Genomic DNA, 16,322 nt, shown 5'->3' on the forward strand with positions numbered 1-16,322 from the left:
AAAATAAAGTCTGATGCTGTTTCCACTGTTTCCCCATCCGACTTACCATAGGACCCAGCAATTATACTTCTAGGTATACATTCAAAGAAAAAAATGATAACCTGGAAACAAATGTTTATAACAGTATTATACATAATAGCCAGGAAACAGAAAACTCTTATGTCCATCAACTAATGAATGGATAAAATGTGGTAATCCACACAAAGGAAATAAAGAACATGAGCCTCCAGATTGAAAGTTTCCACCAAGTGCTAGCTCCATGAATGAAAAAAGTCCCATGGCACACTATTCATGAAATTTCAGGATGCTGAAGAGAAAGAGAGGATTTTGGCTTCATTTCAGGTAATATTGGAGAGGTTACCTAAAAGCCCTCCTTAACGCAAATGTCTAAAAATACCAGCTGAAATAGAAATACCAATCCTATCTAACTGCTAAGTCCACAAAATCAGTAAGACGACAACAAAAGTGCCCCACATGATGAGAAAGTTGAAAACCACAGTGGTGAAAGCGAATGCTGACTGCCCTGAGGGAGGGAGTCTATGGACTTAAAAGCAAAGAGCTTGAGACTAAAGAGGCACATGAGCCGTGGAGATGAGGTCTTGTGCAAGCCTAAAGTGGGGAGCGAGGATTGGGAACTCCTGCATGAATCTAGGAGAAAAGGGAAGCCAGAAAATAATCCATCCACTAGAAAAGATAAAAAAGGAATACTGCCTATCTTAGCCTGGGCTCCACATGAAAGGAAAATCTTCACTGAGAATCCAAAGTACAAGCCTCTCAAGAGACTGGAGTTCAAATTCATTCTAGTCGTGTGGATTAAGAACTCACTACCCCCATCACCCAATGGAGATTAACATTAAAAAGTAATCCCAGCTAGGGTTTCCCTGGTGGCTCAGTGGTAAAGAATCCACCTGCCAATGCGGGAGACAGGGGTTGGACCCCTGATCCAGGAAGATCCCACATGCCTTGGAGCAGCTGAGCCTGAGACACAATTACTGAGCCTGTGCTCTAGAGGCCGCCTGCCCTAGAGACCGTGCTCTGCAACAGGAGAGGCCATTGCAATGAGAAGCCAGTGCATGGCAACTAGAGGGACCCTCCTGGACGAAAGTAGAAAAAGCCTGAGTAGAAAAGAAGACCCAGTGCAGTCAAAAATAAATAAATAAGAATTTTAAAAAAAACAGAGTAATATGCACAATCATTTGCAGATGAATGGTTGATGTTCAGTTGCTAAGTCGTGTCTGACTCTGCAGCCCCATGAACTGCAGCATGCCCGGCTCCTCTGTCCTCCACTATCTCATGGACTTTACTCAAATTTATGTCCATTGAGTCAGTGATGCTATCTAACTGTCTCATCCTCTGCTACCCCCTTTTCCTTTTGCCTTCAATCTTTCCCAGCATCAGGGTCTTTTCCAATGAGTCAGCTCTTTGCATCAAGTAGCCAAAATATTGGAGCTTCAGCTTCAGTATCAGTCCTTCCAATGAATATTCAGGGTTAATTTCCTTTAGGATTGCCTGGTTTGATCTCCTTGCAGTCCAAGAGATTATCAAGAGTCTTCTCCAGCACCACAGTTTGAAGGCATCAATTCTTTGGTGTTCAGCCTTTTTTACAGTCCAATGCACAAATCTTTATATGACTACTGGAAGAACCATAGCTTTGACTATGTAGACCTTTGTCAGCAAAGTAATGTCTCTGTTTTTTAATATGCTGTCTAGGTTTGTCATAGCTTTTCTTCCCAGGAGCAAGCATCTTTTAATTTCATGGCTGTAGTCACTGTCCATAGCGATTTTGGAGCCCAAGAAAATAAAATTTGTCATTGTTTCCACTTTTTCTCCTTCTATTTGGCATGAAGTAAGGGATCAGATGCCATGATCTTAGTATTTTGAATGCTGAGTTGTAAGCCATCTTCTTCACTCTCCTCTTTCACCATCATCAAGAGATTCTTTAGTTCCTCTTCATTTTCTGCCACTAGAGTGTTAGCATTTGCATATCTGAGGTTGATATTTCTCCTGGCAATCTTGATTCCAGCTTGTGATTCATCCAGTCTGGCATTTTGCACGATGTTCTCTGTACATACAGCCTTGTCATATTCCTTTCCCAATTTGGAACCAGTCAGTTGTTCCATGTCTGGTTCTAACTGCTGCTTCTTTACCCGCATGTTTTCATTTCTTGTATCTTTATTTTTATGAAAACTAAAACCCTCTAAAATTAACACAGTTATGTTATTGTGAATTTTAAGAACAAATACAAAGAGAATAATCTAAAATCTTCTACAGGGAAAAGCAGGTTATACATTAAGGAACAAGAATCAGATTGACATCAATTCTCAACAGCATCAACTTTTTAGCAAGAAGAGACCACTGTCACTTTTCAATGTGTTGAAGGGAAAAAAACTGACTCAAAAACTTTAATATAAGGGTGAAATAAAGATGTTCTTAGGCATACAAGCCTCAAAAAGTTTATCACATAAAGCCCCCTTTTGAAAATATGCTCGGACGAAGTTCATCAGCCAAAAGAGAACTAGAGCTAGAAGAAAGCAACACCATATGGGAAGAGAGAGTAAATAATTTAGTGAAATATATCACCGTTTAAAAGGCAACAACGAAATGGCATATCTGTAAAAATCCAGAACTCAAACTAGATGATACTAAGAGGGCAAAGGGGAGCACTAAGGGAAGTGACTAGTGCTAAAATACTTATCTAATTGGGTGGGGCTCTTTAAGTTTATCAATAAATTTAAGAATTTTATGGTAAAAGTAACCATGAATATAGGTTTAATAAGTTACTCCATCCTGACTCTCCATCTGCTCATAATATCAGAGAGAAAACTCTTGTTTGACCTTTATCATGAATTCCTTAATGATCCATGACATCCCTCAACACAAACAACCCCCTCCCAACACACACACACACACACACACACACACACACACACACAGAGTAACTAGGAAACCCCAAGAGATAACATTTCTCCGCCTTTTCTTCCCAAGAGACTCTGGGGCAGGAGTACCAACTGTGACCTCGAAACCCTCATTAACTGCCCTGTTACCTACCTGGGTCCGGAGCCCGTAGCTTACTCTCATCCATTGAATTCTCCAGTTGAAGGCGATCGTTGCCTGAAAAAAGACAAAACATCAGGTGAACCACCTCCACTAATCTTCGACCCTCCATCATCCCCTCCTCCAACCTCCCAAGTCCTGCACAATTTCCATCGAGGCTCCCGGGAACTCCAAGACTCAACTCCATCCCAACCCACATCCCCTCTCCCGCGCCTCCTTCCAGACTCTTGTTCCCCCACTCCCTCTGCCCCTTTAGACCTCTGTCTCCTCAATTCCTATGACCCCTCCCCGGTCCCTCTACCCTCCCAGCTCCCGTAAGCTATCTGCTTCCCAATTCCTATGCCCACTTCCCAACCCCGAAACCCTCTTTAACGCCTTTGACTCTTTCCACCTTCCTTCTTATCCCTCCTTCCCCTTTTCGGCATCCGTACCCTTTCCCGGATCCCTCCTCCAATTCTCTGCTCTTTCCCGGTCTCCGTACTCCTTCAAGGCCGCCGTATCCCAATCGTAGGCTCCATGGGCTCTTTCAAGCTCCCGTGCACCGACCGACTGCTTCTCCGCAACTACGGCGTATTCTCCAGGCGCCCTCGGCCGCGGGTTCGGTTTAAATTTCCTGTTGGCCCCGCCCCTAAAATTACGTAAGAGCTGTGAGACTGCCATACGGAGGCCCTCGGAGGACAATATTAGCTAGGCCGCCCTCTCTTTTCCCCTTTATTTTTCACTCTGTTCTTTCTGTCTCTTCATCTGTCCACTTTTCATGGGCTTGAGATCTTTTGAGGTTTAATAGCCAGAGAGCTGGGGACTAGCAGTAGCGTTTTAGTGATTCTTTACATTGAGCTAGTTTGAAATTCCTAGGGGTTCAATAATAAATAACAAACCTAACGCTTATAGATAGAGCGTTTACAGTTTACATAAAGATTTCACATACATAGAATTTCATCTTCACATCTTTGTCTCCCTTCATTTTCTACTTATCCCCCCCCCCAAAAAAAAAAAAAAAAAAAATCTCAAAAGTGGTGTCTCCATTCCTCACTTCCATGTTTTCTTCCATTCACCTGATTAGAGCTTGATTCTCACCTCTCCATCAAAACCGTACTTACCCAGCCAACTGTGACTTCCATTTTCCCCTAGCTGACTTTTAGAACATTGAAACAGACTACTTCCTCCTTCTTGAAACACTTTCTTCCTTTTGCTTCCATTTCTACCCATTTTCAGCTTACCTCAATGGGCTCCTTCTCCATCTCTTTTGCTGGATCCATTGCCAGTTCCACTTATAAATGTTGGTGTGCACCAAGGCTTTAGCTTTTAGCCCTCTTCTCTTCCCTATTAACACTTTCTCCCAAGGAGATCTCTTCCAACTCCATAACTTTAAAATTCAGCTCTGTGTTAACGCCTGAGTTCTGACTTCTCCCCAGATCTCCAGACATATGGTCAAGTATCTACTGGACATTTCCATTTAGGTGAAGACTCAGGCTTAACAAGTTCAACATTTGTTCCACTGCCCCCTGCCAAAAAAAACCCTCCTCACCTATCCTTATCCTATCTCATTATCCACTCAGTTCAAACCTATGTTATATTTAAAAAAAAATTAAAAAATAAAAACTTTAAGTTATCTTTCAGAACTTTCCCTTATCCCCACCCTGCTCCCAAAACAAATTCTACCAATTCCAAAGTACCTCTTGAATCAGACCCAGCCACCAATTTCTTGCCCAAAGTACTGCAGTTAATTCCTAACATATTTCTACACTTAAATAGCTTTCTGCCTCTTCCCAATATAATCCGTTTTCCATGAGCAACCAGCATTATTCATTAAACCCATGGTAGAAGTGTATATACCACAAACACCTTGTATCCCTTCCAGTGGGGCCTCTCCCTGCAGATTTGAGTTCCTGGGGAACACAAACTTGGCCATGTGACTTGCTTTGGCTGATGGAAAAAAAAGAAAAGAAGTGACACATCATTTCCAAGAATAAGTTTAAAAGCCAGGCTGGTTTATCAAGTTCTCTTTTCCCTTATCTAGCAATGTCCAGCCAGAGGGTACCCTGTCAACATGGGTTCCTTGGTGAAGACTTGCAACAGAAGCATGGGCAAGCCATAACTGACATGTAACATGAGTGACAGTCGCTCAGTCATGTCCGACTCTTTGCGACCCCATGAACTGTAGCCTGTCAGGCTCCTCTGTCCATGGAATTCTCCAGGTGAAAATACTGGAGTGGGTTGCCATTTCCTTCTCCAGGTAGCATGAGCAAGAAATAAAACTTTGTTGTTGTAAGCTACTGAGATTTGGGCATCATTTATTACCTGGGGCTTCCCAGGTGGTTCAGTGGTAAAGAATCTGCCTGCCAATGCAGTAGACATGCAGGGTTTGATCCCTGGGTTGGGAAGATCCCCGGCAGGAGATGGCAATATACTCCTGTTATTTCTTGCCTGAGAAATCCCACGGAGGTGCCTGGCAGGCTACAGTTCATGGGGTCACAAAGAGTCAGACACAACTTAGTGACTAAACAACAACAACCAGAATCTGGCTCAAGTTTCTCAAAGTGTGGTTCAGCCCTTTCAGAAGGTTCCATGAGGTCAAAACTGTTTTTACAATAATACTAACATCATTATTCACTTTTGCTCTCATTGTGTCATGAATATTCAGTAGAGTATGCAAAAGCAAAAATGAGAATCTAGCATTTTTTCATTATATCAGATATTTAAAAGATTTGCAGAAATGTAAAATAATGCCACTCTTTTAATTCCATTAAAAATGCATCATTAGGACTTCCCTGGTGGTGCAGTGGATAAGAATCCGCCAGCCAAGGCAGAGGACATGAGTTTGATCCCTGATCCAGGAAGATCCCACATGCCTCAGAGCAACTAAGTCCTTGCACCACAACTACTGAGCCTGGGCGCCGCAACTGCTGAAACCATGTGCCTAAAGCCTGGGCTCCACGAGAGGAGCCACCTCAGTGAGAAGTCCGTGCACTGTAACTAGAGAGTAGCCGCCGCTCTCCACGACTAGAGAAGGCTAACATGCAACAACAAAGATCCAGCACAGCCAAAAATAAATTTAAAAATATCGTAGTGTGTACCTGTCAAAAAAATTTTTTAAGTGCTTAAGAAAATGTATCATTTATCTTAACACACAGTGGGCTTATTTTTAAATGAATAAATGCATTTTAAACTTGTTTTAATTCCTAATATGGTAAATATCAAGTATGATTTTATAAGTATATACTCAAATACATAAAATATATTTATTAGTACAAATTTAAAGATACCCATGTGGTGGTAGTTGGTCTCGAAGATGGCCTGCAATGACTATCCTTGACTCCTGATAGTCATTGTTTAGTTGCTAAATTTTGTCTGATTCTTTTGCAACCCCATGGAATGTAGCCCACCAGGCTCCTCTGTCCATGGATCTCCCAAGCAAGAATACTTGAGTGGGTTGCCATTTCCTTCTCCAGGGGATCTTCCTGACCCAGGGATCCAACTCAAGTCTCCTGCATTGGCAGGTGGATTCTTGACCACTGAACCACCAGGGAAGCCCCCCTGATAGTCATACTCACATCCAGTAAGGCTATATACCAATTGAGTATTTTTTAAAATATTTCTTTATTTATGTTCGGCTGTGCTAGGTCTTCATTATTGCACAGGCTTTCTCAAGTTGCGGTGAGTAGAGGCTACTCACTAGTTCCGGTGTGCAGGCTTCTCACTGCGGAGGCTTGTTTATTGTGAAGCACGAGCTCTAGAGCACAGGCTCAATGGTTGTGGCAGTCAGGCCCAGTTGCCCCATGGCAAGTGAAATCTTTCCAGACCAGGGATCGAGCCCATCCACCCTGCACTGGCACATGGATTCTTAACCACTGGGCCACTGGGGAGCCCCTGTACCAATAGAGTATTGAGGAAATGACAATGTGTGACTCTGGAGGCTAGGTCATAAAAGACATCTCAATATCTTCATTGCTCTTTCTTAGATGCCTGCTGTGGGGAAAGCCAGCTGCCATAACATGAGGGCACTCAAGCAAGTACGCCTGTGGAGAGGCTCCTTGTGGAGAGGAACTGAGGCTTCCTGCCAACAGCTGGTCCTGACTTTCCCATCTGTGACTGAGCCATCTGGCAAGTAGATCCTTCAGTATCAGCTTAGCTTTCAGATGACTGCAACCTCACAAGAGACCCCAAGTCAGAAAAATTCCAGCCAAGCTGCTCCTAAGTTGCAGGCCCACAGAAACTGAGAAAATAAATGATTAATGTTGTTTTAAGTCCCTAAGTTTTGAGGTGATTTGTTACACAGCAATAGATTAACAAATATACACATAAACAAAAAAGCTGTTTGGGATTCTCCATTTTAAACAATGTAAAAGGGAGGGAATTCCCTGGCCATCCGGTATTTAGAATTCCGGCCTTCCACTGCCCAGGGCCTGGGTTCAGATCTCAAAAGCTGTGCGGCCAAAAATCAAAAACGAAAAGGGCCTAAAACCAGAACTTACCTTATCCTCACTGACAAAATCAGATCAAATTCCTCTTTTCAAAAACTCCCAGTAGCCAGCGGCTTTCCCAGTTTGCTCCTCAGACCAAACTTCTCTGAGTCTTGAACAAACCTGGCTCGTTCCTGCCTTAGGACCTTCGCACTAATGGTTCCATTTCCCAGATCGTCTCTTTCTTCTTAGGCACCAGATCAAATCTCATTTTTTTTCAGATAGGACTTCTGGACTGCTCAACCTAATGGTAGTTTACTTGTTTGTGGTCTATATTTCCCCTCTAGAAGGTTAAGTTTATAGAACAAGGACCTTTTCTGTTTTACTCACTGCTATATCCCCGAAGTAAGAATGTAGTAGATTCTTTTTTTTTTTTTTTTAAACTTATTTATCTGGCTGTGCCAGGTTTTAATTATAGCACACAAGATCTTCAGGGTCTTTATCTGTGGCATGTGGGAGCTAGTTCCCTGACCAGGGATCAAACTCTGGCCTGCTGCATTGGGAGCATGGGGTCTTAGCAGCAGATGAACAGAGAAGTCCCAAGAATGTAGTACATTCTTAATGAATGTTGTTAAATGAGTGAAAAAAAATTAATCTCTCTGATCTTCATTTTTTTTTAATTTGTAAAGTGAAGATAATATTACTACAAGGCAGTGAGGTTTTAAAGATTAAAGATGTGTTTAGCAAAGTCTGTGAACAGGAAAAGGTAGCTTTTACTATGTGTGTTAGTCACTCAGTTGTGTCCAATTCTTTGTGACCCCATGGACTGTAGCCTGCCAGGCTCCTCTGTCCATGGAATTCTCCAGGCAAGAATACTGGAGTGGGTTGCCATTCCCTTCTCCAGAGGATGTTCCCCCACCCAGGGATTGAACCTGGGTCTCCTGAATTGCAAGCAGACTCTTTCCCATCAGAGCCACCAGGAAAGAATATTTACTACTTGGCAGAAAATATTTTGAGATAATAATTCAAATTGTTCTTTCTGGTTGTTTTTGATTCCTGAGGGGAAGTGCTTAGAAAAAAAGTCAGCTCATACCATAGAGCAAGGATTGATTTTTCAATATCTAAAAAACTTGTATAGATTCAGAAAAGATCAACTACCCAATTGAAAAATGGGTATGGGAACAGTCACAGTAAAGGAAATACAAAGAGCATTCAAATATGCTCAACATCATTTAAAATAAGATAAATGCAAATGACATCTATATTGAAATACCATTTTTCACTTAACAGACTGGCAAAGATCAGTTTTTCGAGACAGCCAAATTGCCTTACGTAGGGTTTATACCAGACTCCTGTGTTAGGCAATTTGGCAAGCTCTAGGAAAATTATAAACACACGTATCTTTCCACCCAACAGTCCTGTGTCTAGGAGTTCTTCTACAGATACACTCATACATATTTGATATGACTTCTGTAATAAAGGTATTTACTGAAGCATTACCATATTTAGCAGCTACACGGTGTTTATTAGACAAATATCTATAAAATAATGACACAGAAAAGGGATGCACATATATCTATTTATTTAATGCTACAAATACATATGAAATGCATACTATAACGTTCAAAGTACTTTAAAAATAGTAATTAATCTTCATAACAATCCTCTGAGGTAGGTAGTAACTAAACCCATTTCATATTGAGGTTAAAAATTGGCTTGAGGTCACATACCTAAAAGGTGTTAGTACTGGAATTTGAACCCCAGCAGCCTGACATCAGAATCCATGCTCTTAATGTTGTTCTCTGCTGCTTCTCAATGTAGGGTAAACGGAAATCTGATACAGTGATATTAAAATCTGACAGAATAGATTTTGAGAGATAAAGGATTATTAGGAATACAGATGTCATTTCTGATGATAAACAGTTTACCAGGGACTAAATAACCTAGTCCTTATATGACTCTAACAACATCAAAATAAGCCAGAAAGGGAAGGGAAAACTATAAAATCTGCAGTATACAAGGAAATTTTAAGATACTTTTCTCCTAAAAATAGATGATAGATGAAACAAAAATAAAACAAGACTAGTAACATATAAAAGATTCAATGAGGAGAATTCCCTGGTGGTCCAGTGGTAAAGACTTCATCTTCCAATGCAGGGTTTGATCCCTGGATGAGGAACTAAGATCCCATGCGCTGTCCAGGAGGACCCAACAAATAAATAAATAAATAAAAGATTCAGTGATATAACTAATACATTTTAATATATAAATATTAGAAAATACTCTCAAGTACATGGAACGCTAAAAAACTGACTTGAACTATGCCACTAAGTATCAACCAATGCCAAAACACCAATATCATACAGAATACATCCTATGACCACAAAACGAAGTTAGAAACCAATAACAAAAAGTTAAGTTTCTTTTAAAGAGTAAAACAAAACACATTACTCTGGAATTTTAAAAACCACATTTCTAAATAATTCATGATAAAACAATGGAAATTACAGTATATTTAGAACCTCACCAACGAAAAACTATAGATCAAAAGCTGTTAAATACCTTTTTAAAAGCTGTAAAATTCAGCTAAAGTAACTAGAGAGAACGTATGACCTTAAATGTAGATGCTATATTAGAAAATAAGACAGACTGAAAATGAATTAGCTAAGTGTTCACCTTGAGAGGTCAGAAAATGAAAAGTACACCCAAAGATTATAGAGAGTCAGAAATGATAAAAGAAATTCATGAAATTAAGAACAATTAATAAGGTCAATGACAAAATTAAGAAAAAAGGAAAGAAAAAGTAGATTCCTACAAATGAGCATGACAAAGAAAAATAATCTAATAGAAAAACCCAAAAGGGATATAAACAGGCAATTCAAAGATGAGGTAGTTTCGGACTTCCCTGGTAGTCCAGTGGTTAAGACTCTGAGCTCCCAACACAGGGGCCACAGGTTTGATCCATGGTCACTAAGATCCCGAATGCTACCTGGTGCAGCCAACAAACAAACAGATAAACAAAAGAAACACTTAAAAAAATGAGGAAATTTTAATGGCTGATAAATACATAAAAAGTGCTCGGACTCAGTTGTAATTGAATGCAAATTAAGCCCAAGCTAGTAATGCAAATTAAACAATTAGAAGCTCTTTCACACACTTTTCACTGGCAAAAATTAAAGTATATTAAAAGCAAGTTTTAGTAAAAACAGGAAGGCAAGGGAATGTAAACTGGAACAAGCACTTAGGAGAACAATATGGTGATAGCCAGCAAGGCTCATGCCCTTCAACCCAGCAATTCTGTTTCTTGATATATCCTGGTCTCTGAAGAGAGGTGCGCACCCCTCAGACACAAGATATTCGCAGAGGTGCCAAAAGAAAGCATTAGTATTTAAATATTTATTTACTTTTGGCTGTGCTGGGTCTCGGTTGCTGTGCACGGGCTTCTCATTGCAGTGGCCTCTCTTGTTGCATAGCACAGGCTAGGCACTCAGGCTTCAGAAGTCTCGGCTCTTGGGCCCTAGGGCATGGGCTCAGTAGTTGTGGCTCTCAGGCTTTAGTTGCCTGTGGCAGCTGGGCTTCCCGGCTGGTTCAGTGGTAAAGAATCTGCCTGCAAAGGAGGAGATGCAGGTTCGAGCCCTGGGTTGGGAAGATCCCCTGAAGAAGGAAATGGCTACCCATTCCAGTATTCTTGCCTGGGAAATCCCATGGACCGAGGAGACTGGAGGGCAACTGTCCATGGGGTCACAAGAGTCAGACACGACCTAGCCACTAAACAACAAAAATGTGGAATCTACCTGGAGCAGGGATCGAAGTCGGGTCCCCTGTGTTGGTAGGAGGAGTCTTATCCACTGTACCACCAGGGAAACCCTAAATATATTTTTTTATTTAAGAGAAAAACAAGTAAGCTTAATAATCTTTAGTAAGCAGGCTAACGCTGGTGTCCTTCCCATGCTCTTCTCAGAGATCCTGGCTTACATAATAAAGCAACTGAGCTATCTGGGTAAAGGGTAAGGGAGCTTCCTATGTAGACAGGTTGTCTGTGTTTTCTCTGCAGAGTTCAGCGTGAGTTGGTTTTACACTGTTCTCCACAATTTACATATCCCCAGATAAATTTACAGATTATGCTATCTGGATTTTCCTAACTCCCAGAAGTGAACAAGAGGCTTAATAAGATTTGTCCAAAGAAGCAAAGTTAAGATTACAAATAATCTGAATGACACACACAAGTGAACACTCCAGGTACAAACTCTGAGGTTCAGTGAGGAGTCAGCTGGCCAATGATTGAGAAAAATCACTGACATTCAAGAGGAACTCTTGCCAGTAATGAATCCTTTGCCCTAATCAACTGTACACTTGAAAGTGGTTCAGATGGTAAATTTTATGCTATGAGCATTTACAATAAAAATTTTTAAATAGTAATAATGTAGGAAAGGAATGAAGCATATTCAGCCACATTATTTTCACTAAGTATTTTGGTACTACAAATAAATATTTATAACATATTATTTCTCGCTCTCTTTTTTTTTTTTGCTGCGTGTTCTGTTTAATTATCTCTACTGCTGCTGCTGCTAAGTCGCTTCAGTCGTGTCCGACTCTACGCGACCCCATAGACGGCAGCCCACCAGGCTCCTCCATCCCTGGGATTCTCCAGGCAAGAACACTGGAGTGGGTTGCCATTTCCTTCTCCATATTGTTTCTCTTTTAAATCAACCTTTTGTTATTTATTTTTTGGGTGTGCCGTGTGGCCTGTGGGAACTTAGTTCCCTGACCAGGGATCTAACCTGGGCCGCCTGCGTTGGAAACGTGGAGTCTTCATCACTGGACTGCTAGGGAAGTCCCTTAACCACCCTTTCTAAGTTACCTTTTCATATATCTTATGATGGACATACAAATTTTGTATAGTGGTTTACACTATTATGTAATTCATAAATACATATTAATATGCTAGGTATGCAAAAATATTTTTTCTGCTAAATGTAGCAAAAACGTTTGATGCTCATTGGCCCAGATAAATTTTTTCATAGGAGGGCAAGGAGATACATATAAGAATGGGACTTGAAGCACTGTTTGAAGAACTGGAAAATAATCTAAATGCCTATCAGCAGAGGAATGAATCAGCTGGGCTATATTCAAGCAATGGAATATTATACAGTGGTTTAAATGAATGGATAAGAGCTACATGTATCAACACAGGAAAATATTTTCAAGATCTTAAATGAAAAAAGCATGCTGCAGAAAGAAATGTCCAACATGTAAAACAATGTGATACATTGTTTACGGATACACACCCATGGATACACACATATCACATATGCATATGCAGTAATAGGTACTATGTTTAAAAACATTCAAGAGGAAGACAGATACAAAGTTCAGGAACAAAAGTTTCCTCTGGGTAGGGAAGGAAGCAAAGGAGATTTAAAACAAAAGACGCAAGGTAAATTAATGTAAGAAATAACATTATTTTTTATATTACTTTATTTTTTATTTATTTTCAGCCACATTGGGCAGCATGTGGGTTCGTAGTTCCCTGACCAGACATAAAACCTGTGTCCCATTGGGAGCATGGAGTCTTAACCACTGAGCCACCAGGGAAATCCCGATAGCTCATAATTTTAGAACAAGTCTCCCTGAGTTCTCCTCCTCAGTGACAACTGTCTTCACATTCCCTTGTGTATCTTTCCAGATATTTTATGCACATACCAGGCCACATATGTATATGTATTTCTCCCCATCCTTTCTCTTTTTAAACACAAATGGTAGCAAAGGTTACATATTATTCTGTGCCTCACTTTTTTTCTTTAACGATGTATCCTGAAGTTTGTTGTCAGTACATCAAGAGCTTCCTCCACCTTTAGAGCTGCACAATCCTTGTTTCTGCGGCTTGAGTCAGTCTTCTGTGGACAGAATGTAAACTATTTCTGTTCTTTCACTAAAATAAGTGTCACTGCAACACATATCCTATTATAAATGTCATTCTGCACACATGCACCTATTATAATCAATTCCCAGAAGGAGAAATGTTGGGTCTTTTTCAAACTGCCCTCCAGCAAGACTCTACCAGCTCATCTGCTGCAGCAACATTTCCTAGTGCCTATATCACCCAGTCGTAGACCAACACTGTGTATTATCAGGCTTTGAGAAGAAAACATGGTATCTCATTACAGGTTTAACTTGCGTATTTTATTTTTTAAAGGATGTTTACTTGGCTGCACCAGGTCTTAGTGCCAGCATGTGGGATCTTCAATCTTCACTGTGGTCTAAGAGTTCTTTGGATGCAGCATGTGGGTTCTTTAGTTGTGGCACGAAATCCTCAGCTGTGGCATGTGCGATCTAGTTCCCTGACCTGGGACCGAATCAGGGCCCCCTGTATTGGGAATTCCGAGGCTTAGTCACTGGACCACCAGGGAAGTCACTGTTTGCATATTTAAAAAATTATAAATGTGATGCTATTTTTTATAGTGTAAAAACCCATCTTGATTTTTTTTTTCTATAAGTTTTCTGTCATTTGTCCAGTGGTATGAATTGGTTTTTTGAACTACGAGCTAAGTACTTTTGTAATAAAATAGCCAGTGAGGATTCTTTTAATTGCAGAATCTGTAGAGCCTTCCCTCAGTTTTGTGAGAATCTTGTATGTGTCTTCAAAAAGCCTTTGTTGCATTGTGCTAATAGTAGTTTCCTGATACTAATACTATAGCTATACAAGCAAGATGTTACCATGGGAGCAATCTGAGTAAAGGTGTACAGGTCTCTATGTACTACTTATGCAACTCCCTGTGAGTCTGGAATAGTTTCAAATTAAAAAGTTCAGAAAGAACAAAATTTTGTGGTCCTTTTCTGATTGTGGGGTCTCTGACATCAAACTGTGATCCCTGAGTCATGACGGCTCCCAAGTCTGTTATCTAACAAACTCCACCTGCTAGACAGCCACTGGATTAAAATGTACATCTGAGAACCCGAAACTGGGACAAGTCTTTGGGGGTTGACTCTGGCCTCTGACTCCATTATTGTCACATTCTAGCTCAGGGAGCACACAGAAGCCATGAGGCTAACAGACACATATCCTGTATTTCTACTGAGCTTTACAGTGTTCCATGTCCATCCATTTACATTACCCCAACTATAATAAAGGTAGAGAATTCTCTCAAGAGGCCCTTTGCCAGTTATACCAGATCTTCCTTTCCTTTTGTTGTCACCCCCTGAATATCTTCTATTCGAACTCTGTGGTTCAAGCCATCCATAATTCTCTGGAGGGCCCCCCATAGCTCCCTGCATCTGGGTCTGCTCCTTTTCTCTTTCAGTCTTTTTGCCTAAAGGACTTTTCTCTTTCAGTCTTTTTGCCTAAAGGACTCTCACTTGGTCTTCAAAAAAGAGAAAGCCTCACCTCCACTAGGAAGCTTTCCTCCATCTCTCATCTCCAGTTTCCAACTTTAATCCAACAGGCAAGGTTAACCTAATCTTCCAGCCATCCTACCGCAATTTCCATTAGACACTGAAACATTTCTCTCACTGTATTGCCATTATTAGTTTAAACATGTCTGTTCAACCCACTGAAGATCCTTTGAAGGGAGAGATTTTGTGACATTAATCTTTGTCTTTTAGTGCCCAGCAGCAATGCCAATAAATATGTACTGACTTGCCAGCCTCCTCTGCAGTTCAGGGAAAGACAACCTGGGTTCTTGGGTAATTCATTTCAGTCCAGAGCCAGGTGTTTTGAGAATCAGCTGAGACTCTTCCTGATGTAAAGGAGCACTTGCTTCTGGTTATGCTCCCTGTAAATGTGTGAGTGTGTTTTTTCCTTATTTTTACTATGTGGACAATAAAAGTATCTCCTCACACGGTTGTTAGGAGGATTATAAGAGCTAATGCCTCAAATGGAGAAGGAAAAGGCAACCCAGTCCAATATTCTTGCCTAGAGAATCCCGTGGACAGAGGAGCCTGGTGGGCTGCTGTCTATAGAGTCACACAGAGTCGGACACGACTGAGCGACTTCACTTTCACTTTTCACTTTCATGCATTGGAGAAGGCAATGGCAAACCACTCCAGTATTCTTGCCTGGAGAATCCCAGGGACAGAGGAGCCTGGTGGGCTGCCGTCTATGGGGTCGCAAACAGTCGGACACGACTGAAGTGACTTAGCAGCAGCAGCAATGCCTCAAAAGCTCTTAGATAACGCTTGGAAATGGGTAAAGAAGGCTCTTCGAAGATATTTCTATGTAAGTGTTGACTGGGTGAATGAAAAACGACTGGAGGTTGCCAGTTCATTTATTGAGCACCCACTATGTGTCCGGTACTGCGTTAAGCAAGCATGCTAGGTGCAGAGAAGCAACCACAGCACTTTGGAGAGGCCTTAATTTAACACAGATTGCAGGGAATCAGGGAAGGTTTCTGGAGCTCGAGTTTTGATGGGGGGCGGGGCGCGGGGGGAGCCTGGAAAGGCGCAGGTGGCAGTTGACAGCCATAGTGCATATTCCACAGAGCCGGCTGTTTCCTCCTTGAAAGCTGTGTGGGAGCGGGTGGCTTAGCTTTCTACGACTGGCAAGAAAGGGCGGCTTGGTGAGGCCTGTCAAAGCGCTGGAATCGAAGCTGAGTTCCAGTCCTGTTTAGTTAGTAGCCGCGTGACTTTGGCCAAGTCACTGAACTTCCCCAACTGTAAAAAAGAGTCTGTTAAGAATACTCACCTGCCAGGATTCCAGAGAGACCGCATGATCGTGCAGAAGCCAGGATGCGCTCTATTTAGAAGGTACAAAACGCACCAGCAGGTTACTAGGGGTTGACTGGGCTCTAAGCCAAGCGCGCCGGGGGCGTGGATTTCCTCTCTGAGCATGCGCAGTGGGCCGCGGCGCGGCCCGTCAGGCACTGCGGT

At 41.5% G+C, this 16,322-nt stretch overlaps 2 protein-coding genes and 1 long non-coding RNA gene across 3 annotated transcripts in view; 1 reads left to right on the top strand and 2 right to left on the bottom strand.

The window, feature by feature from the left end:
* The window catches only part of DBF4B (DBF4 zinc finger B), a 28,814-nt gene extending 25,171 nt beyond the window's left edge, over positions 1–3,643 (bottom strand). The window contains exons 1-2 of the mRNA XM_010832513.1: positions 3,486–3,643; positions 3,049–3,111 (exon numbers count right to left, since the gene is read on the bottom strand). Coding sequence (XP_010830815.1) covers positions 3,049–3,082 — 34 coding nt within the window. The 5' untranslated portion in view covers positions 3,083–3,111; positions 3,486–3,643. The remainder of the gene's footprint in view (positions 1–3,048; positions 3,112–3,485) is intronic.
* A 5,133-nt stretch (positions 3,644–8,776) lies between these two features.
* On the bottom strand, positions 8,777–16,239 carry LOC104982979. Its single transcript, XR_824583.1, has 3 exons — positions 16,138–16,239; positions 10,862–11,064; positions 8,777–10,446 (listed from the first exon to the last, which is right to left on the bottom strand). It is a non-coding gene; the product is annotated as an uncharacterized LOC104982979 (long non-coding RNA).
* Positions 16,240–16,281: 42 nt separating this feature from the next.
* Positions 16,282–16,322, top strand: part of CCDC43 (coiled-coil domain containing 43) — a 9,367-nt gene continuing 9,326 nt past the window's right edge. The window contains exon 1 of the mRNA XM_010832514.1: positions 16,282–16,288. Coding sequence (XP_010830816.1) covers positions 16,282–16,288 — 7 coding nt within the window. The remainder of the gene's footprint in view (positions 16,289–16,322) is intronic.

The sequence above is a fragment of the Bison bison genome, unplaced genomic scaffold (assembly GCF_000754665.1).
Source record: "Bison bison bison isolate TAMUID 2011002044 unplaced genomic scaffold, Bison_UMD1.0 scf7180017861046, whole genome shotgun sequence".
NCBI classification, from domain to species: Eukaryota; Metazoa; Chordata; class Mammalia; order Artiodactyla; family Bovidae; genus Bison; species Bison bison.